Source organism: Panthera onca, chromosome B2 (genome assembly GCF_046562875.1).
Source record: "Panthera onca isolate mPanOnc1 chromosome B2, mPanOnc1 haplotype 2, whole genome shotgun sequence".
Lineage (NCBI taxonomy): Eukaryota > Metazoa > Chordata > Mammalia > Carnivora > Felidae > Panthera > Panthera onca.
The window spans coordinates 122,837,709-122,865,318 of NC_138343.1; the positions used below are offsets into that span (position 1 = coordinate 122,837,709).

Below are 27,610 nucleotides of genomic sequence, written 5' to 3' on the forward strand. Positions count from 1 at the left end.
TGAAAGAAAAGATCTTGAGTTTGTTTTAGAGCACATCGAGCTGATGGGACACATGGGGTTGAAATGATGGGGGTTGACTTTGGAGCTGAGAAGTCTAGCCTTGTGAATAAATTGTGTCATTGGCTCATAAACGGTAACTAAAGCCATTGCGGTATGTCAGAGCACCCAGGAAAGGCTAAATAGAAGAAAACTTAGACTAGAGCCTAGGTTGACAAACTACTGCCCTCAGATCAAAAGGACCCACTGACAGGTTTCATAAATAAAGTTTTATTGGAACACAGCTATGTCCATTCTTTTACAGATTGTATGTCTTTCTTTTTTTAATGTTTGTTTATTTTTGAGAGATAGAGAGAGAGACAGAGTAGGAGCAGGGGAGGGGCAGAGAGAAGGAGACACAGAATCTGGAGCAAGCTCCAGGCTCTGAGCTGTCACCAGAAAGCCCGATGTGGGGGTAGAAGCCACAAACTGAGATCATGACCTGAGCCGAAGTGGGACCGCCAACCGACTGAGCCACTTAGGCTCCCAGACATAGATTGTATGTCTATAGCTGCTCTTGTGCTGTAGTGGCAGAGTTGAGTAGCTATGGCAGAAATGGAATGGCCCTTGAAACCTAAAATATTTACTGCTGGGTCCTTCACAGATAATTTTTGCTCACACTTTGTATAGAGTCTTGCGGGGAAATAAATAAATGGAGGCTCTTTTGTGCAGTCTGGTTGTTTAGGGGAAGAGAGAAGAAAATAGCTAGGGGAAGATGTAAAATGTGTCCAATATTGTCTCCTCATTTAATTATCCAGCATCTCCAAATAGGCAATTAGTAGGATAATTTCTTGCTAATAAACTATATCAATGCCCTGAGTTGTTGAATTATGTTGAGTGGTTTCCATAGTAAATATAATGTCACAGAAATCCTTTTCTTTTATTTCTTTTCTTTTCTTTTATTCTAAAAACTTAACAAATGTCCCTGAATTCTAAAATATTGTTAGGTTAAAGACACTTGGAACTGAAAATCTTCAGGTAAATTGTATATAGACAAATATGTCCATTAGATTAAGCAATTTCTTAGATCCTAAGATAATAGCAAATAATAGTAAATTCTGTGTATTGAGGTTAAGTCAAAAAATGTGCAATGATTAAAGTTAATGGCATTGTTTTCTAGAATGAAGAACAGCATACTTATAAAGTTATTACTATTATTTAAAAAATTTCTAGGTTGTCTGAGTCATAGTGTTTTGTCCATATCTGAGTTAAATCTTTTCCAAGATACCAAGTCTTTTGGGATGGGGCCAGTAATATATTTTTCATTGGCACATTTCCTTTTCCAAACCTGAATTCCTTCTTCGATTTTTAAAATTTTTCTGTGGCGCAGCTAACTATAAGGTTGAGTGTGTATTAAGTAAGTGATAGCAATATTGATATGCTTGTTTGAGTTAACTAACCCATTAGCCTGCCTGTATATCTGGAGTTAGTCATCTTTATGCTTTTAATTTAGTGTAAATGCTAATGAGTTTCATGCTGATGGTTAATCAAGTCTGAAGATGACCATAGTTCAGCATAATGGTTATAATATTACTATTGGTGAAAAGCCCTAATGCAGAGTTCAATTAAAATTCTTTAAGGATGTGAATTAGATTGACATTAGCATTATTTTCTTCGAATAGGGATGCCCTTTGGCCTTATGTCCTATAGTTTCAAAGGATTCATTTCAAACCTTGGATGAAATGAGTGATGTAAAATAGATCTGTCTTCAAAATGAACTGGAACATACTTCCTTTCTAGTGAAGCAGTGAAGACATGTCTACTGGGAGCTCTAATTGGCAGCATTCATAATAAACTGGAATTAATAATGAGTATAGTTTCACATGTTTGAAAAAGTATTAGTAAGTAAAACTCCTCCAACTGATATATTTTTGAAAAAATTCCTTTACCTTACTATCGTATGTAATTTTGTTAATGTATAGTATTATTAAGGTTCTAAAATTGTCTTTGTTTTTAATCATTGCTTTTTTTATGACCGTGACAAAATATGATGGTGACAAAATCTTGAACTAATATAACTGAATTTATTTAAGTGTCAGGTCAAATTGTGGATATTAGCCTTTTATTTGGGCTGAATCACACACACCTCTTCCTTCTACAATGGCCTTTTGTACGGCATGGTATACATAATATTAACTCTGGATGTTGCATATAGAATATTCAGTGTATGAGACTGAATAGAAGAAAAAGACTAATTGTGTATAGACAGTTACCAATATAACCACAAAACTTAACTATCTGCACATCGTAGATAGGTAATACATAAAACAGTGTTTTGTCATCGCAAAATCCATTTGGTTTAATAGAAAAAAGATTATCTGTTTAAAGACATTGCCTTCATGTGTTATATTAGAAATAAATGTAAGCAGTGTTCATATCAGCCAGGACTTCTTTGGTTGAAAGTCAAAGAAATTCTGAACCAAACCGCCTTAAGTAAGAAGCTAATTTATTTGCTCACATAGTTGAAATGTCCAGAATCCCATCTGGCTTTATACACATGGCTGGATGTAGGCCTTAGTGGATGTCTTGCCATCTCTTGTTCTGTGCTCTCTTGAGTTGAGTTGTATCAGGCATCATGTGAAAGGAAGATGGCAGCAGTTCTGAACCCTGTGTTATTTCTGGTTTCTGTCCAGTAGGAAAAATCATGAGTCTCCTTCTCAGACATCTAGGAAGTTTCATTTTCTCTCATCTGATGGTCCATGTGAATGTTTCTAAACTAATCACTGTGCCTAGGAGAGGCGGGCGTGGGGGGAGGGGGGCTTGGGGCGGGGGGGAGAGTGTAATATGTTGACTGGCTTGGGCCCAGCTTAGCTCCTGCAATTGGGAATGAGAAATGAGAGAGAGAGTGGTACTCAAAGTACATACAGCAAGAATGGAAAGAGTGAACAGTGATTAGGTTGAAGTGGCTGCATACATTCTAGGAGGCCGATACTCACTAAATTGTATGCACATCCAACACTTAAAATAAATCAGAAGGGATTTCATGAAAACCAAGCACTGGACGTATGAGCTATAAAATAGGCTTCTTTTTAAAAAAATTGGATAAAGTAAAGGCATTTTTCTGCCAGTTTTATGGTTTTAGAAACCCATTGGAAGGTTTGTTAAGCATTTGCCATTTTCCTGAAATATTCCTTCATAATGATTTTCAAATAGTAACCTATTTAATAAGGTTGAAAAAATTTATAGTTTTTCTTCCACTCTCTTAAGAAGAGGGTTTATGGTACAGTAAAAGTTGGGGCAAGCTCTGAAGCTCTCACTGTGCCTTTGCTCTTTCATGTGAGATGAGACAATGTGTTTACCAACCTATGCACAGTGTATTAGGAGGTAGATGAATTTCTTTGCATATTTTCTTTACTTGACTTGTTTTCATATGTTTCCTATAGGGCATGTGTATTCTTTTACATAGCTGAGTCCCTTATACAGGCAAACACTAAAATAGCTTTTATTACTATTATATAAGATATGGGAGTAATGAAGGGTGCCTGGGTGGCTCAGTCGGTTAAGCGTCCGACTTCGGCTCAGGTCATGATCTCGCAGTTCATGGGTTCGAGCCCCGCATCAGGCTGTGTACTGACAGCTCAGAGCCTGGAGCCTTTTTCATATTCTGTGTCTCCGTCTCTCTCTCTGACCCACCCCTGTTCATGCTCTGTCTCTCTCTGTCTCAAAAATCAATAAACATTAAAAAAATTTTAAAAAAAGATATGAGAGTAATGAAATTATTAGAAGTCTAAAAACATATCTAAGGTTAATTTTGATTGTTGAGAGGGACATTGACAGTGAGTCCATCAGATATTAAGTGAATGTTCACTGTTTTCTAAAAGATACATTGAAAGGCACTGAAGATACATTGAGGAAGAAAACAAGACAGGGTTCCTGTCTTCTTAGAGCCACAATCCAGTGGAAAAGAGAGATGCTAAGAAACAAAAACTAGCAATGGACAATGTTAAGGAGTGCGAAGTTCTTTGGAGAGGTAACACAGTAAGTATAGTGGTTACCAACATGGACTAGAGCTGGGATGCCTGAGACAAAATTCTTCTTTACCACTATTACCTGACTTTAGTCATGCTGCTTAACTCCTGTCTCTCTTCATTCCTCATTTCGAAAATAAGGGTGATAATAATACCTACATCATGGAGTTTTGAGGAGCATTAAGTGAGTGAATGTGTGTAAAAGGCTAAGAACAGTACCTGGCTCAGAGTAAGGGCTCTATACATGCTGCCTTCTATTACCAACATGTGTGCTCAGAATTCTGTGGAAACACAGCTAAGGATTCTTGAGCTTGTCAAAGTTGACTGGTCAGGGAAGCTTCCCTGAGGAAATAGTGTTCACGCTGTTACCTGTGAACAACCAAGAGTCCAGAGATGAGAGCTGGAAAGCAGAGGAACAGGAGGTGGCGAGAAAAGAGCATATTTGAGGAGCATTGGAATGGCCATGGAATGTGTATGCGCCATAAGAATTACCGGTGCTTATCTGAAGAGCTTGCTCCAGGTCGACTCTAGAATGCATGGCTGTGTAATAACATACTAGGCCGGTGATGCCGAAACCTGGTTAACCATCAGAATTATCGGGGAGGCTTTAAAAAGAAACAACAAAATTCTGAGCTCCATCTTAGTCCTACTGAATAAAGTACCTCTGGGAGGCATATATATATTTTTTTTTATTTTTATTAAAAGAATTTTTTTAGTGTTTATTTATTTTTGAGACAGAGCATGAACGGGGGAGGGTCAGAGAGAGAGAGGGAGACACAGAATCCAAAGCAGGCTCCAGGCTCTGAGCCCTCAGCACAGAGCCCGATGTAGGGCTCGAACTCATGGACCATGAGATCATGACCTGAGCCAAAGTTGGACACTTGACTGACTGAGCCACCCAGGCGACCCTGGGAGGCATATTTTTTAATCGCCCCAGCTGAATCTAGTGATCAGCCTCATCTGGAAAGCACTGTTCTAGTCTATGGTACAGCTTTGTTTGAGATGCCAGATTAATGGTTTGTTTCTGTTGGTGTAATGGGAATTTCATGTTTCTTTTAATGTTCATCTCTTTTTTATTTATTTTTTTTCTTTTTTAATGTTTATTTATTTTTGAGACAGGGAGAGACAGAACATGAACGGGGGAGGGTCAGAGAGAGAGGGAGACACAGAATCTGAACAGGCTCCAGGCTCTGAGCTGTCAGCCCAGAGCCCGACGCGGGGCTCGAACTCACGGACCGCGAGATCGTGACCTGAGCCGAAGTCGGACGGTTAACCGACTGAGCCACCCAGGCGCCCCTCATCTCTTTTTTTAAAACCCACAGAATGGTTTCAGTGCTGAATTCAGAGAGGAAGTGGTTTCTGTAGTTTGAGAACGGCTTAGCTTTTTTTTTTTTCTTCTCAGTTTTGTTAGTGATAGTTGAGTCTTCATCAATTTTCTTACTTTGTCTTCTTGCTTACAGACAGGAGCTTGTTGTAAAACATGGTATAGTCTTTGCACCAAAAAAACCCTCAAATGTAAATTTCATGGTGGTGGAGCCCAAAGTTGCAAAATCTTTGTTTTTACAAATATCGCAAATAGTAGAAGCTTATATGATAGGTCGTCAAGATGTATTTTATGTCTAATCCTGTGGCACACATATGATTAATTATGCCACTCAACTGCTCATAGCAGTTTATATTTTAGGATAATATATAAGAATATAGCATTTAGATCATTCTAAGAATTTAGTCACCTTCAAAGTTAAATGGCATTTGCAAATCTAGAACTAAATTTGTTATCATTGGCTAAGTTAACACAGGCCAAAGAGGAGAGTTTTTAGAGATTGAGATCTAGATTTCCCTTCCAAAGCAGAGTTCTCTAAAGACATTGCATTCTGTCTAGTTCATGATATGAGATAGAAGGGAAGAATATTTACGTCTTTACATAAAGAACATTAACATGAAGTAAACTTTCTTTTGAACCATGAAAGCTAAGTTATTGCTATTACAGACTCCATATAATTGCATAAGTCATAGTCATGCCTGAATGAAGGGGTCCAGTAGTTAAAAAAATACAAATAAAAATAAAAGAAAAAAACCCACCCTCATTCTTCTCTTAGAAAAAAGTCCTGTCACATCTGATAAGCATCTGGCATTTCAATTCAATTCAGTTATTTGGGCCCAGTATGCACTTTTTGCTGCTCCATTCTTCGCAGTGTCAGATTCAGCATTTACGCTCATTCTCCTTACTCAACTTCCTCTTACCTGATGCAGTTTGAAATTAGACGTAGCCATACCCAGCATTTCCTACTCCATACTGTGCACTTAGACTCACTGGTTCTGCTGCCAGTGGTGGGTCTGCAACTGATAAGAGAAGCTGGTAATTCAGGTGGGTCCATGGCACTATCACAGGGCCCTGGGAAACGTCTGGCTGGCAATGAAAGGCCAGTTGTCTGGAAAATGCAATTAAAACAAAACAAAACAAAACAATATAGATACAGATATCCTGGTGGCTAAGGGTTGAGTGAGTCATGGTACCATTTGGCCAGAAGCTGTCTCTCCTACCTGGAAAACAAAGGAGGATGAAGTAAGTAAGTGGAATTCTTAGCTCCTTCAGAACGGTTTCCATCTTTTTGTGTCCTTTGAGTTAGCTGCAAGAAGGGACACCCTAGACCGTGGCTTTTTTTGTGTGTGCGTGAATGTTGCTTGCATATGGTAGTGAGGAACCAAAATATTGTCCCAGAGTAATCGGGAGTAGCCACCCACCCAGTCTTTTTTGTTGTTTTGTTAAATCTTTTAGTGGAGTATAATACACTCATGGAGCAGTGCATGATCTTAAGTGTATGACACAAAGAATTTTCACAGTGAGCCCATCTGTGTACCAGCAGCCAGATCAAGAAACAGAACATTCTGAGAGGCTCCCCTACCCCATTCCAGGATGACCACTGTCCTGCCTTCTAATAGCATAGATTCATTTCACCTCTTCTTATACTACTCCTCAGGTTTCTTTCATTCAACATTATGTTTTGTGAGACTCATCTATAATGTTGCTAGAATAAGTTACCTCTTGATGGCCTAGTCCACAGTCACTGTAAGGCTTTGGTACTCTAAACCATTCACTGACCCATAAAATGTAATTATTAGGATGAACACAGCACATTCAACTTTCAACAGTGCTTTAGTTGTAGCTGTAGTGGACTTTAGAGTTTCAGACCTGATATTAAATATAAATTTTTGAAAGCTTCTGTACATCATTTAGGTATTTCCTATGTTTTAGTGGAAGCCTTGTGCTCAACCAGATGTTCTTCTCTGGGGCTAGGCTTTTTCCAGACTGAAGCTTTAGGGGATTCCATTTACTCCCTCCATGATGGTAAGGGGTCTCCTTTGCCTACAGGTGTTAGAACTTAAACTCTCTTAGGTCTTTGTAGAATTTATTGAAAGGCAACCCCAGAAACGGAAGGGATGCTTGAACAGTCCCAGTACACATTTTCTGTCTTTAATCTGGACTTTTCTCTGCTTGTTAACTTCATTCTGCACACTGGCTTTCCCCAAACAGTGAGACATGTGGCCGTCAGCAGCTCCTCAATTTAATAATCTATGAATCCTAAGAGAGGGACTGCCATTTTTCCCCAAGTACCTACCTTTCACCTGTCAGCTGTGGTCAGGACAGGGAATAAGATACTATGACTGGCCTTGCTTGGACCTGTCCCTGGGTGGTCAGCTGTGTTGAGCCATAGGTCTTTCTGGAGTCACATGGTGAGAAAAGGATGCTTGTGCTATGAGAAGTGTATTGCTAGGAAGTCCAAACACTAGATACCCACGCCACCTTGCTTTATACTCAGAAGGCTAGGGAGAGCCTAAAGATCATTTTACCAAAGGTATTTAGAATTTACAAATTCTACTGACTGGTGGCTAGACATTGACTATGACTAGGGCTCCTGAAGATATTTGAAGCTCTAGTCTATATCGATTCTGAACAGTTTCCATTTGGTACTTTCAAACTCATCATTCCTTCTCATCCCCGTCATATTTACCTAGATCCAAAAATGTAAGTTCCTTTCTTTTATCAGAGTGGTTTTCAATCTTTTTTAAAGTAAGAAGAAAGGGGTGCTTGGGTGGTTCAGTCGGTTGGGCATCCGACTTCAGCTCTGGTCATGATCTCACAGCTCGTGAGTTCAAGCCCCGCATCGGGCTCTGTGCTGACGGCTCAGAGCCTGGAGCCTGCTTGAGATTCTGTGTCTCCTGCTCTCTCTGCCCCTAACCCACTCACATTCTGTCTCTGTCTCTCTCAAAAATAAGTAAACATTAAAAAAAAAGAAAAGTAAGAGGATGGGAAGAGGGATGGGCGATGGGCAAAATGGGTGAAGGGGAGTGGGACATGCAGTCTTCCCATTACGGAATGAATGAGTCATGGAAATAAAAGGTACAGCACGGGGAATACAGTCAATGGTATTATAGTGGCATTGTGTGGTGACAGGTTGGTAGCTATACTGTGGTGAGCACAGCATACCATATAGAGATATTGAATCACTATGCTGTACACCTGAAACTAATATGGCAACTATACTCAAATTTGAAAAGAGTATGAAGATGGTATTTTATTTTTATTTATTTGAAAAAAATTTTTTGAGAGAAAGAGCATGCATGAACACATGGGGGGGGGGGGTAGGGGGGGAAGGGAGAGGGAGGAGGAGAGACAGAAAGAGAATCTCAAGCAGGCTCAACACCCAGTGCAGAGCCTGACGCGGGGCTCAATCTTATGACCATGAGATCATGACCTGAGCTGAAATCAAGAGTCGGACACCCAACCAACTGAGCCACCCAGGCGCCCCTGAAGATGGTATTTTTAAATAAAAAACTGCAAATCCCACACACAAAGCAATGATACATATATGTGGATCCATAAAAATATAGTGGAAGTATTACAAAAACACAGACTGAAGGGATGCCAAATTCATGATCGTGATGACCTCTGAGCAAGGACGATGAGGAATGGGATTGAAACTACAATAGAGGTTTCAACCTTTATTTGTGTTACTACTTTATTTCTAAAATAACCGTGGGGCAAATATGGTAGAATGGTGTGTGTGTGTGTGTGTGTGTGTGTGTGTGTGTGTGTGTGTGTGAGATTAAATGTTTTTTTCTCCAATTTATTGGAAAAGCATAGAAGTTAAAAGAATAATTCTTCAAGATTCAGCCAATATTGGCCATATGGCAGTTCCCCTCCAGTAGCATTAGGAAGCAGTGCAGGGTGGGTGTGGTGCACACAGGCTGGGGAGCCTGCCCGCCTAGGCTCTTGGTCCAGTCCTGGTTCCATTGCTTGCTCTCTTGCGGTCATTATTTCACTTCCATGAGCTTCAGTTTCCCCATTTGTAAATTACTAGAAAAATTACTTTTTATATTATCAAAATTTCTATCTCACTTGTTATGTTTTTAAAAAGTTAAGGCATATAAAATGTTTAGACCACCACCAGGTGTATAGTAAACACTCAATAAATATTTGCTGTTATTCATGTTGTTATAAATAGGGGTGGGAATGACTTCTAATCATGGGTATATTTTCTGATTTTATTTTTAAAAACATTATCTCATTTAAACTTTATAAAGTAAATATTTTATCACAGGTAAGGAAAATGAGAATCAGGGAAGTTAAGTAATTTGATTAAACGTCAGCAGGGAGGGGCGCCTGGGTGGTTCAGTGGGTTAAGTGTCTGATGACTTCCGCTCAGGTCATGACCTTGAGGTTCAGGAGTTCAACTCTGCTGACAGCTCAGAGCCTGGAGCCTGTTTCGGATACTGTGTCTCTCTCTCTGTCCCTCCCCTGCTTGTGCTTTGTTGCTCTCAAAAATAAATAAACATTGAATTTTTTTTTTAAACATCAGCAGGGAGCAAATGACTGAGCTGGATTAGAATTAAGCCCTAGAACTCCAGAGCCCCCATTGTTAATCTCCACCTTTCATTACCACCAACAATGCAATTCTTACATTTCTTAAACAACTTCCAAAGAAATCAGAAAAAAAACCCATTGCCTAAAATTGCTATATTTAGATACATGACATATGATTTAGAATTGGGAATGTAGGAAAACATATATAAGTAAAAGACAATTTAAAATTTTAGCATTATTGTATACCATATATTAAAATATCTGCTATGTGCTAGAGATCATGCTAAGTGCTTTACAGGCACTTTATTACACTAAATTCTTGTACAGCCCTACATGTAGGCATTCTGTTTCTTTTTTGGAAATGAAGAATCGGTCTGAGATACTATATAGCTTGTTCCAGGTCGCACAACTTCTAATGGAATTCAAGACCTGACTGCCATCACACCATAGACTGTGTTCTTTCATCAGGCCTTACCAGCTTTCTCTTTGCATCAGTTATTGTTTATAATTTACCGTTGATATAGATATATAGATCCTGAGTTTTGTTCATCTGGTCATTTTGTTATTTCCTAATAGTTTATAAAAATTGAAGGCAAACAGTATATAAAACATTTAATCAGGGGTAACTTTGTGGAACTAAGCAATGTAGACCATTTTTGTAAAAATGCAAAATATAATCCTTAAATTCTTTCAACTTGTTTTTTTCCAAGGAGAAAAATATACCTCCGCCTGGCCCATTAAAATGTAGTAAACATAAAAGCTAAGTTTAAAATTTCTCTATTTTGGTAGACTGCCCACATTTAACAGTAAAACTGTTAGCATTTTGTTTTTATAGATTGTGCTGGTATAGGGTGCTACCGGGTTATTTACTGGAAGCTGAGGATTTTCAGGGCCTTTTCCTATCCTAAAGAGAAATGCACTCTTAGTTGCCACTGTGTTTGTGTCAGTGTGAAATTCAGATTTCCTGCTTTGAGTAGATCTAAAAACATTGTCATGGCGCATTACTTTTTGTAGTTCATCACTTTTAGTAGTTCCTATGCATTATAATAGTTAAAAACCGTGTGTGTGTGTGTGTGTGTGTGTGTGTGTGTGTGTGAGAGAGAGAGAGAGAGAGAGAGAGAGAGAGAGGAAGACAGCAGTATCCTAACAGTAAAACAGTGTATTTTTCCTCAATTTATCATCATGAGTACAATGTCACTGTGCATCCAAGTGGTGTGATGGAAAGTGATCAAGTCTTTATCTTTCATCAGGTGATCAGACGCTGAGAATCTGGGATGTGAAGTCAACAGGAGTCAGAATTGTGGTTCCAGCACATCAGGCAGAAATTTTGAGTTGTGACTGGTGTAAATACAATGAGGTACCCTGTCTGGATCTGTCCTGAGCTGCTGAGTCCTTCCTAATGTTGAAATGCTTTAGATTCTATTTTATCCTTGTTTGTGTGGACTTTGATGGTGTTTATGGACCATTAGGTTAAAGGCAGTCCCTCTTCATTTGTAATTGATGACTGTGAGCGACCCACATTAGCATTAATTGGATTTAAGTGCACAAAAACCAGGCACGATAAGAAATAGAAATTCTCAAAGTTCAGCAGTGCAGCCTTACTTGCATGTTTGGGAAACTGCTTTACAATTTATGTAATTTGTTTTCCTTTATTGCTCTTAACCCCACCAATTTGTATCATCTGCTATTATTTCTTGTTCGCTTTGCTGGTTAGGCTGCTGAACTGTTTTTAACTTGATTTTTAGTTTGGAAGTCCATCAGTTTTTAAATTTTGTTTCATCTTCCCATATAAGCCTGACCAAACTTGATGCTTCAATAACAGTGTCCGTTTGTGCCTTTTTGCAAAGCTTCTGTTAACCACATGAGCATACGAATTCAGAACAGAAGTGGATTAAACATGAATTGATACACTGTTTATGTCCTAAAGTGGTCTGTTGACTGTGACAGATGGAGAAAACATGCGCCTGTTTTTTCTCAGTTTTAAATTTATTAAAGTTAAGAGGCATTGTATTGGCAGAGTTCTTTAAAAAGAAATAAAATAGATTAAAAGTAAATAGAGTACACGTTCAATAATAATACTTGATCTAAATAAAAATTTCAGTGCTGATAACTGCAGTTCAAATTTCTGTCATCATAAATGAGTTTTCCATATAGGAAAATGAATTGTGGACTATATGTTATACTTTGGGGAATTCTAAAAAAAGGTGCTGATACACAGTTGAGAGTTGTTAATTTTTTTTTTTTTTTTTTTTTTTTTTTTGCTGTAAATCATTGAAATTTTTTCCTCAAATGAGCTTACACTGGAACCCAGCACATTCAGACAATGAATTGCTGCTTTGGTTGACATGGGATGGGGCTGACTTTGGAGCCAGCATGTGGCCCAATTCACCCAGGAACTGTGAGTTCACCGAGGACTCTAGATGGAAGGATTGGTAAAACCTGACTAGACAGAAGAATCACCACTTTTTACCCAAGGTCTCAGTTATGATTAGATATTATGTTAAGACATGGCTCATGAGAGTGGGGCACAATGATTGAATTAGATTTAGAAAAACATAACCTAATTTGTACCCTTTGCCCTTCCCCCATATTCCTAAATTAGCAGGCCTCTTGCCCTTTAACACCTGGTGAAGCCTCAGAATACACTGAAGAGAAAGGTGGGCTCATTTGTCAGGCATGATTTTTAACCCCTTGTGTCCTTATTGATACTACTAAAGGTAGAATGGAGACTCCACAGTGCTTTTGAGACTACACCTTGTTCTGACGTGTGCACTGCTCACCTTTTTGTGAATCATTTTGCAGAATTTGCTGGTGACGGGGGCAGTTGATTGTAGTTTGAGGGGCTGGGACCTGCGGAACATACGGCAACCAGTATTCGAACTTCTGGGTCACACGTACGCTATTAGGAGAGTAAAAGTAAGTGTTCATCTTTCTATGGATAGAGCATAAACAGAAACATTATCAATGAAGCGTATATAAAAGGTGTTTAGAGATTGGGAATATTGATTCTTTTTGTGCATATTTTTGTTAGCCAATTAATGATGATAAAAAATGAAAGCTAAAATTAGTTAAAATACTTGAATAATTACTGAATAAATTGGGACAATGTAGCCAATCAGTGCTTAAGTTTAATTCCAAATGTATTTTTATTCTGTCATTTCCATTCTACTATTCCTTTTCATGTGTTTTTAACTAGGTAATTTACTTTTTGGTATTTTTGTTGAAGTTTATAGAGAGGTGGCTAATTCCTTTCTCTAACAGGGTAATACGTATGGATATTCACAAACATTTGGGGTATAGAAAATTTTCCACTCTGCAAACAGCAGAGGATGAGATAAAGATAATTTTTTTCTGCTACTCCCAAGAAATTTGCCTGGTTATAAGGTGGCTTATGTTAGTTTCCCAGCTTTTATTGGTAGGTTTTGCTAAGTCACTGCGGAAAACATCTTATTAAGTGACATCTCCCAATTTCATTTTTTGTTTTATTACATTATGGGTAAAGAAGTACTTTATTGATCTTTTAAATAATTGGGTTATTCCTATTTTAAAAATTCTAAATTTTAGTTAAATTAATATTTTAATTTTTATTGGCAGCAACCCAACATATGAGATGCAGCGCCATGTTGTTTTAATGGTACACAGGTTTTGGTAGTTGGGAAATACTTTCAGTATTTACTTCACAAAGCTTTTGAGAATGAAACTCCGTATTCTGAAAGTATTTTGTAAACTATAAAGTATATTTGAAAGTAGTTTTATTTATATATATAACCATTAAAATACTGGAGAGAAAAAAACTGAAGAAATATAATTACAGTGGGAAGCCTGTTAAAGTATGTTGATTATTTGTCTAAAAGATATTCCTCTTTAAATTTGCAGTTTTTGTACTTGTTATCCTTTTCATTAGCTGTGATGTATGAATAACATAAAAATTCTTTTAAAGATGTTTTTATTTAACATTTAAATGATTATTTGATACTTGTGCCAATAGCAATCATAATATGTATTTGTAACATTGGTAAATTATATAATTATATATTTGTACTATCACATACTTAAATCCCTTATATTTGTAGGAGTTATTTTTGGATAGGCATTATGAAATGTGTTTAATTTTTCCAGAATAGCCACCCTTTGGGAATATTTTATTCTAAATAAGTGCTAAAAAGCTTAAAGAATGATTTTTCTTTGGAGAATATAAAAGTAAATGTTTTTCCTGCAGATGATACTTAAAAGACTAGAAGATTTTTGCCTTGAATTAAGGCATGGAAGGTTTGGGAAAGCAGAATTTTAAGTGACAGTCTTGACTAAACTTTAATTTATTGTAATGCTTGTGGGAATAACCTTATGAAGCAGCAAGTTATAATGACAGCTAACTTGAGAAAGTTTTGTTTTGTTTTTGTAGTTTTCACCGTTTCATGCTTCCGTTCTGGCCTCTTGCTCCTATGATTTTACTGTAAGGTACGGTGGTTTTTATAAGTTACATTGTGAAATGCTAAGTAGCATTTGTATCTTTTCAACTTTTATGAAAGATAATGTGTTTATCGTACTAGTAAAATGATCTGAGCTGGGCACATTTGAATATTTGCCACTGGGATTAATACTGTATTTTTTCTGTTTTTATAACTGCCGCATACATAAATTCTTTGCTATTTAAAGATAGCCTTGCTGCTCCATTTAAAAGCCTTTTGTCCTGATAGTTATTCCTGTAATGACACCTTTCTACACAGTAGGTTGTGTAGCCAATTTCTTTTAAATTTAGATTTTAAAAATTGTGAAATTCCATTTCTTCAGGGTTAATTATATGAATCTTAAGACTGAGATTGTTATAGTTGAAAGAATCCGTATGAGTATATGTATGTTTGTGAATGTATGTATGAGTGTGTATATGTGTGTGTGCACATATGCATCTATGTATGAATATATATGTGTGTGTATGTGTGTCTCTAGCCATACGTCCCAGTTCCAATTCTACACTACACAGTGTTTATTCTATTTTTTCTCCTTTTCCAAATTTGTAACTCCTAATTCCCATTATCCACAATATGTGGACTTATTTGCAAACCCTAGAATGCTCAGAAAGCAGTTTCAGAATTGCAAAGCCATGTCTCTGTGAAACAGAATCTCACTAATTGGAGTTTTTTGCATCCCTAACAGTTTTAATTGGGTCTTTCTGATTTGGGAATCCTATGAAGGGACATATTAAATCCATTTCTGTCCTGTTTAAAGGGAGAAACCTAGTGACTACCTGTACTTTCTTTTCAGAATTGTCATCATGATCTTAACCCTACTGGCCATTCCCTGTTTTATCCATATACTTAAGTATCCTTGAAAACTCAGTTGGGAAATGCCTGACTTTTGTAGATGTAGATTTGTCGCAGGAATATTTGTTAAGACTGGGATTTTGAATATGAATGTATTACTCTAAAATCTTATAGGCAACTAAACACGCTCAAAAATGATCACAATGTGAGGCTCACGGCCTTACTTTTCTCTCCATTTCTAAGAATTAGGCTTTGCTTCTTTCCTGAATCCTGAGCAAGACAGAGATTGGAAGATAGATGTTTAGTGCTTCTGGGGAGAGGAATGACTTAGGTCATGATTCTGTGAAGTGCTATAAGATCAAAAGTGTCACAGCTATATCTGTAAGCATTTGGAAAAAGTGAAATTATAATTAAATAATATGAGATCCTTAACGTATAGGTGGAAACGACATTTAATAGGTAGTTTTCCTATATAACTTAGAGTCCAGGTTTCTTTATATGTAAAATGGAATTAATATTGTCTATCCTCACAAGATGATTATAAGAATTTACAGAACAAGACATGCTTAAAAATACTGTGCTAATTTTAAACTGTTTCCAGCCTTTGCTTCGTGTCTCAAGACACCTCACCAACCCTATTCAGTAAAATACCTCGTTTTTCTCTTTTTTCAAAAAAAAAAACACAACAAAAAACTATAGGGCTCAAGCACAAATTATCTCAGTTTCTACCGCAAGCCTGCAGATTATCTAAATCTGTACTAATCCATTCCTCTGCTACCACTGGACATGAGTGCTCTTAATCCCATATGCTCTTGTTTTTTTCAGAACTTTACTCCTTGAAATCACCCCTTCTCCCTCCTACATCATTAATCTTCAATTCCCCATTGACTTCCTCCTTAGCCTGTACCTTGTTCCTTTATCCTGTATTTTCCTTTAACTCTTCTATTTCTCTTGCCTTCCCAGCCAAGCTTTTAGTGTCCCCTAAGCTTCCATTCACCAGGGCCATTTTAAGGTCTTTGGGACCATTATCCCTAGTCAAGCCTGAAGCCTGGTATTCTTTTTATTTTTCCTCTGTAAAAATGGTAATCATTTTCTCAATATGAAGTGGATTAAAAACTTAAACCAACTTCCATCAAAGGCAGTATGTAGAAGCAACATCCTCTTTTTTCCAGAAAGAGAATTTTAATTTTAACATACATTGTGGCTACTAAATTACTGTTCTACCTTGAGACTAAATGTAACTGGAGGTTAATAGTTGTGTATTTCAATATAGGACTGTCAAAGACTTTATTATGAGAAGGTGAATAAACAGAAGAAGAAAAAATCATTTTTTTAAAATTTCAGTTTTGAATATAGGTACTATATCTTGTAATTCTCAAAACATGCTGAGAATGCGGCTTTAACTATAATAATGTCTCGCATTATTTGTGTGTGATGACCACTCATTGGAAAGGTCAGAAAAGATATGTTTTTGGTAGATTTTCTTACCCCATGTGATATGAGTTAAATTTATCCTCTGAAGAATTTTAAATCTCATTGGATTGATGATATTTTTAGTGCCAGAACATTCATTTTAATAAAAAAAGATTTAAGACAAAAGACCACCCGCAACTTGTTTAATTTTTAGCACTGATAATTATACAGTTATTGCCTCTAGGTTGGGCGTGGCTAGCTTTTGTAACATCAACTCTTCAAATATAAGATTTCATCTATTTGCTCATTTTTGTATTTTATTTAGTTTTTTAAGGCCTTAAAAATTCATTTTAAAATAGTTCCTATTGGGGCACCTGGGTGGCTCAGTCGGTTAAGTGTCTGACATCCAGGTCATGATCTCACGGTGTAGGAGTTTGAGCCCCACGTCAGCACTGCGTGAACAGCTTGGAGCCTGAACTCTGCTTTGATTCTCTGTCTTCTTCTCTCTCCCTGGCCCTACCTTGTTTGCTCTCTCTCTCTCTCAAAAATAAATAAATATTTTAAAAATAAATAAATAAAATAATTTATATTGTAGACATTATATCCAAACTGACGACGTGATGGATATTTTAGTAACATAAAATTCAAGTTCCATATTTTTGTTTTATGTAGATATACTATCATATCTAATAGAAAGAGGTTTAAGTAGTTTACCTATATAGTAGCTCATTATGTTTCACTGAGTAAATAATAAAAATCTAAAAAGTAGTATGCAACATAGCGTATGAAATTATTTAGTGTGTTTAGATTAAATAAAAACTCCAGCCTTTATGAAAATACCAGAATTCCGGTTAGCTGATGGGCAATATGCTCTGTAACAGTACATGTTGGTTCTTTCTAAACTTCACTCAAGATAATAGTACTAAACCTATAATATTTTGTAGTGAATTATTCCCATTCTTCTGTGAATGTTATCACCGTAGATTTTAGCATATTATCTTCCTCTGATGTGCTGTCCATTAGGTTACTTCTTTTTCTGCTGAGCCATGTTTGCCCTGCAATCATGCATGAGTGTGATTTGAATTCGGAGTGCTTGTTTTTGGTTTCATGCTAAGTAGATTGTTGTGTAATCCTAGTCAGAAATCAAAAGATCTGCTATGTATGACAGCCAAGCAAAAGTAAAAGCTGCTGTAATTACATTTTTTCATTAGGAAAGGCAACATTTTGTCTCTTCCAGGGGTAGCAGATCTTCTCGGATATTTAAAGAGAGAACTTTCATAAATTGATAAAAGCTAAAATGATCAAATTAGCCTTAGACGAATACTCTTCAGTTTCATGATACTTTTATAAATACTCTAACCTTCCAAACATTTTGTTGTCGATGGTCTTTGGTAGCAAGATACCAAATAACAGTGTTTCTTTTAGACTTACAGAATTTTTGGCAAGAAAAATATGAAGTGAGTTTTAATTCCAGTGTTTTCAAACTGTGCTCATCCAAGCATGTATGATGTGAAACTCACTCTGCCTATACCAACAATGTTAATGTTTCCAACTCAACTGTTAAGCTCCTTTTTGGTTACAAAATGGTACAGCTGTACTCTGTTCTATGATTCAGGCATTTTTATAGAAGGTCTGTTATCTGACCGCCCTTGTAATAGAAGGTTCAGAATATCTTGCTGAGGAAACGATAAAAGTAAAGGCCTGCAGAGAAGTAGAAACACACTAAAGGGAGTCCTAAGCATGTCATTTGCGTTGGGGTTAGTGGGAGTAGCCAGGAGCTATGTAGTCACAGATACAGATTTGGGATAGTGGAAAGTCCAAGTTGCATGGACTAATTGTGGGCTGGCACATTCCCTGATAACATAGGAGTCAGGACCACGGACTATGGAGGCCAGCTGCATTTTACTTTCTGTATAAACTTGAGGAGACTATTTTAAAATGGCATAGCTCAAAGTCCTCTTCCTTAAAATGGAGAGGATAATCGTACCTACCATATAGGCTTGTTATGAGGATTAGATGAGTAATATACACATATGCTGGCACAGAGTAAGTGCTATGTAAGTGTTTGCTACTATGGTCAGTATTACTACTACCAGAATGGATGACGACAGAAGACCATCCCTTTGGGGTTGAGGCCCATTTCAGCTCTAGTCTCCAGGGGTGAGAAAATAATTTGTATTTCATGGCAACAGAAGCAGGCAGCCTCAAACCTGGCCATTTGTTGTCCTCTGCCTCCTTGGAGTTCAGTTTCTTGGTGACAGTGTGAACCTTTTTTGTCAACGTGTTAGACACTAGCATTTTTAGCAGTCCTTTTCTTCTTTATAAGGCCTGATAATGGTACAATTTAAATTTATTAACAGTTTGTTAATTCAACATAAAACACAGTAAGGGCTGACCAGCGGTTTCCTGATAAATGTTTAACAGCTGGCTCTCTAGGTAGGTGGGGGCAACCTGATTTGTGGTGTTGGAAATATAAGTTTAGTGGTGTAAGCCTTCCCACCGTGGCCAATATCAAGCTGCCAGAGTGATGTGACGTCTGTAAACGTAGGTCAAGGAGGTGTGCACATCCTGCTCTCACGGCCCAGAACGAGCTGGCTCCAGCACTCCACTGGGGCTGATCTAGACCTAGCTGATTGCGATCTTAATGATTATTGATTTTACAAAGCTTTTATGATTGTAATATGTATGTATATGTGCATTTTCATTGAAAAGTGTCTGGAAAGGTATATACCAGATAAACTTTACTTAAGCATTCTTTACCTCCTGTCCTGTCCGTGACTTTTACCCCCTTGGAAGAACACTTTTACCCACTTATTTGTATGGAGGTGAAAGGACCTGAGGCTTAATGTGTGTGTTTTCCTAGTTACGTTGACACTTTAAATTAAACCCGCAGTAATTCTTAGTAGGGGCATATTTGGTTTTGTGGCAGTGCTGGGGGTCCCGGGTCAGCGCCCTACTGAATGGATTTCAGGCAGTAGGAATGCTGAGCAGGATAGGTCCAAGAGGAGAAGAGTCTTAGGCCTCCACTTCTGCCACATCAATATCTGTTCTTATATTTAACTTCTTATTTTTGATTAGCTATGTCTAGTTTACAAAGTATGTTCACATACAGTATTTACTTTAATCCGTACATCGCTACCGTGGGTGTGTACTCCCATATCCAGAAGGCAGTTGTTCCAGGGAGGCGGGGGGAGTGGGGGTGGGCCATTATCACACGGCTGGCAAGTAATGGAGCCAAACTTGAACCAAGATCTTTTATTTCCAGATCTGGTACTTTTTGTATTCCTCAATACCTGAGCACATCTTGTAAGTCCAGGCCTTTATGTATTTCCAAATAACATAATTTTCCCCTGTTACATAAACATTATCTCCTTAGGGACTGAATTGCCAAAATACAGTATTGTTTCTAATACCTATAGCTGTTTCAGAATTGAAGTATTCGACATAATTGCGTCTTGACAGTGGTGGACACATAAAACAAGCATGGATTTAAAAACCTTTCAGAATTATGAAATATGTGTATACAGATACACATGTAACTGTATATACAACCGAGCATACACATATGTGTACACATTTTTGTTGAAAAGTGTTTGGAAAGATCTAACCAGAATTTAAAGAAGATTACTGATAGGTGGGATTTCAGGTATCCTTACCTTAAATTTTTTTCACTTCTTTAATTGGAGTATAACTTAGGTATGTTTACAATCTTGAATCTTTCTCAACAGAAGTCTAACCTTCTCTGACCAAGGCTGACCGTGTATAAGTTATTGAATTGCCTGTGTAATGTAGAACTGTCCTGAGAAACCGTGGCCCCAGAAAGTTTTACTTCATAGTTTCTTTTACTTTTTATATGTTTCTCTCTGCTTCTTCACTTGCAGATGGCATGTTATTCTGCTTTTATATGTACTATTTTTAATCTCGCTTAATATAATTCACATAACTTAAAAATAGCCATTTTTCACATACACTCACTTTTCTGTTTTTTTTTTTTTTTTCTTTATTTTGGGTTCTTGTTCCTCTCAAAAGTCAGATTCCTAAACACGTGCAGTGTTACTAGGGTAAGTACATATCAGATGTCCTTGTGTGAACTATATTACTATGTTATTGAAATATATTTAAGTCCCAAGTTACAAATAGGATCTATTCCTGGACATACAACATAGTTAAACTTATATAATTTTAAGTTTTTATTGGGAGAGATTAGATAGTCTAGGACCAAGACTTCGTAACTATTTCATTCAGAAAGAACGTTTAAGTTCAAGATACAACAGAATTGCTAACTTTTTCTAAATTATCTACTCATAGATTATAAGTTAATAAAATTCCAAATTTTCAGAAAGAAGTACTAAGTGGGAGTAGGAAATGATCTAGAACCAGCACTATGTCTCCCCATTCTTTGCTCTCTGGAGACGTATGGGAAAGCTCTATGGGTTCAAAATCCTTTATGTGGTGGGGTAAACATAGGTTCTTTTGAGTCCATTAGACTTGGTGATAGGCCATTTCCTCCATTTAGTAGGTGTGAAAAACACGAAATGATACCTGCTTTGCAGAATGTTCAGAATGTTAAATGAAACTATAAACACTCTTGGCACATAACAAGTGCTTAAAGAAATAGCAGATACCTTGAGAATTGTTATAATAAGTTTCCTATTTTAAAATGTAAGTACTGTAGGGAGAGTTAAGGTATTCATCATTCATGCGTTACCTCACCTTACTTTAATAAGATAATTATGGTGCTTAAACCTTGGAGGAGCTCTGTGAACGGCAGTTCTCGTCACATTGTGGAGATGGGATGGGGGAAGCACACTGTGTGAAGGTGCAGCATGAGCCAGATCAGTGCACGCTGGGCACAAATACAAAGTTGAGCACGTGTGGACCATTGTATTCAAATCCATGACCACCTGACCAGTTCTGCTTCAATTCAGCCTGTATTTTTCTCTAAATTATTATATATTTGTTTAAAAATTATTGCTTAGGGAAGCAGCATGTTGTAATAGAAAAATAGATCTGGTTTAAAATCCTGGATTTGCCATTACTAGGTATTCTTATATTTAATCTCTTATAAAGACACTTGACCTCCCATTGTTTCCTCGGTCATAAAACACATTATTATGAGATTTAAATATCAGTGTATGCAAGCCTGTTCCCATAGTCCCAAGCCCATATCAAGCACTCAATAAATTTTAGTTTCTTCTCTTTTTCATTCACATATTTATAAGCCTCAAACTTTGTACTTAGTACTGTATCACTCACTGTAAATATATGCTGTTATATTTCTGATCACAATTGTTAAAAATAGGAGCGCCTGGGTGGCTCACTCGGTTGAGCGTCAGTTCTTGATTTCAGTTCATGTCATGATCTTTTTCTTGGGATTGAGCCCCGTATCGGACACTGAGCTGAAAATGCACAGCCTGCTTGGCATTCTCTCTCTCCTTCTCTCTCTGCCCCTCCACTGCTCTCTCTCTCTAAATAAATAAAAAAAAAATTGTTAAAAAACAAGCAGAATCACAAAAAGACACTAAAGTTCTGATTTCTTCAATTTATTTTTAAAACGTTCAGCAAAAGTATTCTTTTATATGTGTATGTATAGAGAAAGATAGAAAAGTGTAAAATTTTAATAATTGGTGAGTCTAGACAAAGAATATATGAGTGTTCACTATGTTCTTTGTAATTTTTTTGTGGGTTGGTAATTTTTAAAATAAAAACATTTGAGAAAAATAAGCTGTATTTGCTCATGTAAAATAAGACACTGAAAATGTTTCTTACTAATACCTTCTCATAAATGTGATATTTAGTGATACTGTTTAATTGTGAAATAAGATAAATAGCTTTATTATGTTGCATGAGCAGGAAAATGGTCTTTAATCATATTGTAGTAAACTTAGAATCTTAACAAAGCAGCAGATGCAGAAATGCCTTTTATCTTTGTCGTATTTACTCTCATGGGACTTGCCTTTATATAGTAAGTGTCTTAACTTTGGTGTGGTTGATGGGCTTTTTTGATCCTTATGTTTATTAGCACAGAGATTTCCACAGGCAGACACTTCTCTTTCTTCCCCTTCCCCATAAAAAAAGGTCAGCCAAAGTCAACAGATAGTATAGCTGAATATGTACTCTGCCTTGCAAACCTTTCATTTCAACTTTACCTAGTCCCCCTTACCCACAAAAAAAGGTCAGTCAAAGTAAATAGGTAAGAAACGTGGCTGAGTGGGAGCTCGTATGCAGTTTCAAATGATCATTTTACCTCATCTTTAATTTTTTTTAATGTTTATTTTTGAGAGAGAGAGAGAGAGAGAGAGAGAGAGAGAGAGAGAGAGAGAGACAGGCAGGATGTGAGCGGGGGAGGGGCAGAGAGAGAGGGAGACACAAGATCTGAAGCAGGCTCCAGGCTCCAAGCTGTCAGCACAGAACCCACAAACAGCGAGATCATGACCTGAGCCAAAGTCAGATGCTTGATCTTAACTGAGCCACCCAGGTGCCCTTACCTCATCCTTTAAGAGAGTTCTTAATTCCTCTACATTTGTTTATGAAATCACAAGAAATTATGTGGCTAATGATATGAGACTATTTACATCTGAGGAATGGTGATTGAATCCTTAATGTGATCAAAGAGTTGTTTAATATTCTGTGCCTGTCAGATATCTTAGATGGGTCTTTGTAACTCTATCACAGGTTTTGCTTCGTGGCAAAGGTTCACTAAACTTCACCACTGATGTTAGGAAAGCATCTTAACGTAGTTCTCTCTGGTTTACTTTTCAAGAATGAGAATATTTGCATTCATATATTTGCTTGATTCTTCTAAGGATATTTTGGTACTGAATGTATTTTGTGTTAATAAAGCATATTGCTTGTTTACAGGGTAGGTAAGATTGTCTGTTTTGTTATTTTGTCCCTAGTACCTGGGACATGTATATACTAAACTTTTAGATGTAAGTGAATTTATGTTGCATGAAAAGCTAAATTACTCTTTGCTTACTCTGGATGTAAAAGCCTACAACAATTGCATTTTGATATGGCTTTCCCTTTAATTATATTTGAGGTAGTCATTAATAAAACTGAATTTAAGGTGGAAAGTTCTGTTGGGATAAGAAAGTGATATTTTTGCAGGATAAATCTTGCAGTTCTATTACATTTAAGTCAGCACTGACTAGATCACAAAATTTTGCTACTTAACAAATTCAGGGCCATTGTATTGGTATCCTGATTATCACTTAAATTTATAAATTGATATATTTTATTTTTCCTCCTACATTCAATTATAATATGCAATTTGATAATCTCTTTAATAAATAATGATCAATTTAATAACTCTCTTTGAGCTTCATATAACTAACGGTTAAGGTGTTTGTATGTGTGAAGCAGTAACTCCCAAGTTTGTTGATAGATTGATGTTTTTATATGTCCCAAAGGGTTTTTCCATTTGACTTGTTTAAATTAGAAAAGTCTTGTGTTGATTATTGTTTATACTGGAAAGATCTTTTGATGAAATGAAGCATAATTTTACAAGTTAAATGCCAGGTGAAAAATGAAAGTAATTTTCTGTAAAATGAAACAATATACATTAATTAGAAAGAAATATATATAAGACTTTTTGATTTTAAATATCTTGATTTATAACTGCAGAACATTTTCAGAATTATTTAGTACTAAAATGTTTCATGAAGAATCAACCCAAATCCGTGTCTAATTCATAACCTAATGCAAGCACATGAAGAGACACTTAGATCTAAAAGGAGTAAGGAATGTTAAGCCTTAGCTTTATACACTATAAGTCACTGCTTTGAACTTTAAATTGTGTTGATTAGTTCCAACAGAAAATTTGTGGAGTTTGCCAGTTCGTTTGCATTATAATTTTTAAAAACTTCTGTTGTGCATTTTCAATAGGCAACTGAGTGGCTTTTGTTGTGTATGTTTACATTTTCTAATGCAGATAATGTGTTGTCTCATCTTCCGTAGCAGGAGGTCAAAGGATAATATGTGAAAATGAAAATAATCAATGAATTCTGTGAACATGTTATTTGGAAATATAGAGCAAGTAAGTACAGAGTATCAGAAGAAACAGCTAAAAGAATGTAAAGTGGGTGCCTCTGAGGTGAAGGGTTGAGAGACTGTTCAGGAAGCTGCTGTTCTCTGTCATAAGCCTTGTAGAATTAGTGGACTCTAATCCGTGCGATTACAGTTTTTAAGAAAAAGGTAATTGGGCAGAAAGCCTCAGTGTTCCCTGCTCTGAGTTATCTGTGCACATAGTGAGCCTGTTTATTTAGATCAACTGGGTACTACTCGTCAGTAAGTAGTAGTTTATTCTGTCTCCTAAAAACTCAAGGATAAATAATTCACCCTTGAGATCTGTGCTGAATCCCCAGTCTGGATTGCAGCAACACTAAATATTCTAAAATTGAATCTTAGAGATTTGACCTAATGGAATGAACCATACAGAGAATAAACACCAATAATTACTAATCTAATTGTCTCTTATAATTCAGCAGCATCCCTTATGTTTCTGCACTATTAGGGCAAGTTATGCGTGTATGCATGTGTCAAACAGAGACTATCTGGAGCTAGCTTATATAGAAAAGGTGAGATGTTTCCCGGGATCTGGGGTCCCTCGGAGCGCCAGGGCAAGAGTGCAGCAAGGGGCAAAGGAAGGTACTGAAACTGCTTTGCTCAGGTGCCTGCTTCTCATTTCTCCTCTTTCCGCACTGAGTTTTTTTCCTCAAGCTTTCATGTCCAGTCACCAGAAAACGAACAGAATTATTTGGTCTGCTCCGTGTGTTTTTCTCTTTCCCACATTTATCCCCTGTATCCGTCCTCTGCTGACAAAGGGGTTGTTCAGTAAAGGAGATCCTTGTAAGCTGTGGAGACATCCCGCAACCCGACAGCCTGAGTGGTCTTACTCATAAATGCTTAGCTGCAGAGATGAGGATATTAACAATTTCGTAGTGATAACAGTTTCATAGCTAGTGAATGACCGAAGCCCAGGCAAGCAGCTGCTGTCAGTTTGGCTCTTCAGCATTTAGGTACACAGTTCTCCTGCAGCCTCATCCAGTCACACTAGGGTCTGTGCTTCTGTGAAATAGCCTTTTGCCACATTTTCGTAGGTAGTTAACCTAGGTAGCCACGTTTTGGTGCCAGTTACAGTTCAGTTTAACATAGACTAACCTCACCCCCGGGATACTGATAATATTTCATGCTATATAGGGTTCTTCCCACCTCCTTTAGATAGATACTTGTTTGAAACTTTATTGCAAAATTATTGCATGGCTCTTCAGTTTGTACCAGTAAGCAGTAAACAAAGCCTATAAGAGTTTTGTTTTTTTTCTTTTTTCTCCTCTTGTTGAGATGCGCCATTTTTCAGAAAACCATCCTGTATTCCTGCAGATTGCAACCATGAATACTTTCAGAGCAAGCTTTCCATCAGCTAATGGTTTTCTTTAATTTGTCAGAATACACTAGGCTTTGTGTTATATATAGCTCCTGGACTCAAAGGTTTTTTTGTGATCAAGTGGTATAAGTCCCTCTAAAATACTGATCTAATGAAAGATTTAATTGAAATATAATTAACTTATTTTGATAGAAAATCTCAATTCTAGAATTTTGTAATTAACCTTGAAAGTTTGTAAATATGGTTTCTGGATATTTGTGAATGAGTTGTTCTAGAAGTCACCTCTAAGGGGTGCCTGGATGGCTCAGTCAGTTAAGCGTCCAACTGCAGCTCAGGTCATGATCTCGGGGCTGGTGGGTTTGAGCCCTCCGTAGGGCTCTGTGCTGATGGCTCAGAGCCTGGAGTCTGCTTCTGATTCTGTGTCTCCCTGTCTCTCTGCCCCTCTCCTGCTTGCTCTCTCTCTCTCTCTCAAAAATAAACATTAAAAAAAATTAAAAGTCACCTTTGAAAATTGTTCAATAATTCTTCAAAATTAATCATATTTTTCATTTAGCAGACAGTATTTTTCAGTTTTAAATTTTATGTTATTACAAGTTCAAAAAATAAACAACTCTCCAATCTAGTCATGCAAACAAATGAGCATTAGCACTCAGTAAATATTCTTTAGTTAATGAATGAAAGTTTAACTCTTTACAAGATTGTTTTGCTAGTGTACGATTTCAATGTTTTAATCCCCTTCAACAGCAATACAGACAATAAAATAATAAGCCCATGATTCCATGTGTTCTACTCAGGTTCACTTCAAAAAGATGGGAATCTGTGAGGTTACAAAAAGATCTGATGGGTTGAGTGATACAAAAGTCAGGAAGGGACAGCAAAGTAGATGAGAGATGCAGTAGGTCCATATAAAAAATATTAGGACAAAGGAAAATTTCTGAACTCTTTGCCATAGGAGTTCAGATTTATTATAGCTTGTAATTTTCTTAGGGTATTGGTTTTGAAAGTAAGCTGGCAGGCTAATGGAGTCTTGGCATGGGCTTTGGCTAATGGAATTTTCTATGTAGTTTGAGGAGTATGGGGAAAGCCTGACTTGGTCTAGGTCCATTTGAACTTTCAGGGCATTAATCAGAATTACCTGAAGAGCCCCAGATCCTGTCCACCTACATTCCAGATTCCTTGGCACAGCCCAGAGAAAAAGTGAATGGCAGTATGTTTCAGTAGAAAAAATACTGGGCATAGTGCCAGTAGAATCTGTACATTGGGACTGCCGTTTATTAGCTGCGTCACAATGGTTTGCTTAATTTCTAAAGCAAATTCTTGAGCCTCACTCCATACCTTCTAAATCTGTTTTTCACAAGCACTCCAGGTGATTCTGATGCAAAGGTTAAGTTTGAGAACTGTGGGTCTAGATCAGTGATTCTCAATTAATGGGTAATATCTGCTCTCCCCACTCCAACAGAGGTTCTCAACCTTGGCTGTGTATTACAATCATCTGGAGAATGTTTGAACCTCCCAATGCCCTTGACATACCCAATTAAATTAGAGTTTCTAGAGATAGCATTCACACGAGTAGTTTTTTAAAGTTTCTCAGTTGATTTCATTTAGTGGAGGTTGAGAACCACTGCCCTGTTGGTTTTTCCCTTGCCTCACCTTCTGCCTGATATCAGTGCTGTTTCTTTTT

The 27,610-nt window shown here is 37.0% G+C and overlaps 1 protein-coding gene across 1 annotated transcript in view; it reads left to right on the forward strand.

Moving 5' to 3' along the window:
- PEX7 (peroxisomal biogenesis factor 7) overlaps nt 1-27,610 on the forward strand; it is a 77,522-nt gene that overhangs the window by 18,910 nt on the left and 31,002 nt on the right. Inside the window, exons 6-8 of the mRNA XM_078447365.2 lie at nt 11,121-11,227; nt 12,673-12,786; nt 14,273-14,328. Coding sequence (XP_078303491.1) covers nt 11,121-11,227; nt 12,673-12,786; nt 14,273-14,328 — 277 coding nt within the window. The remainder of the gene's footprint in view (nt 1-11,120; nt 11,228-12,672; nt 12,787-14,272; nt 14,329-27,610) is intronic.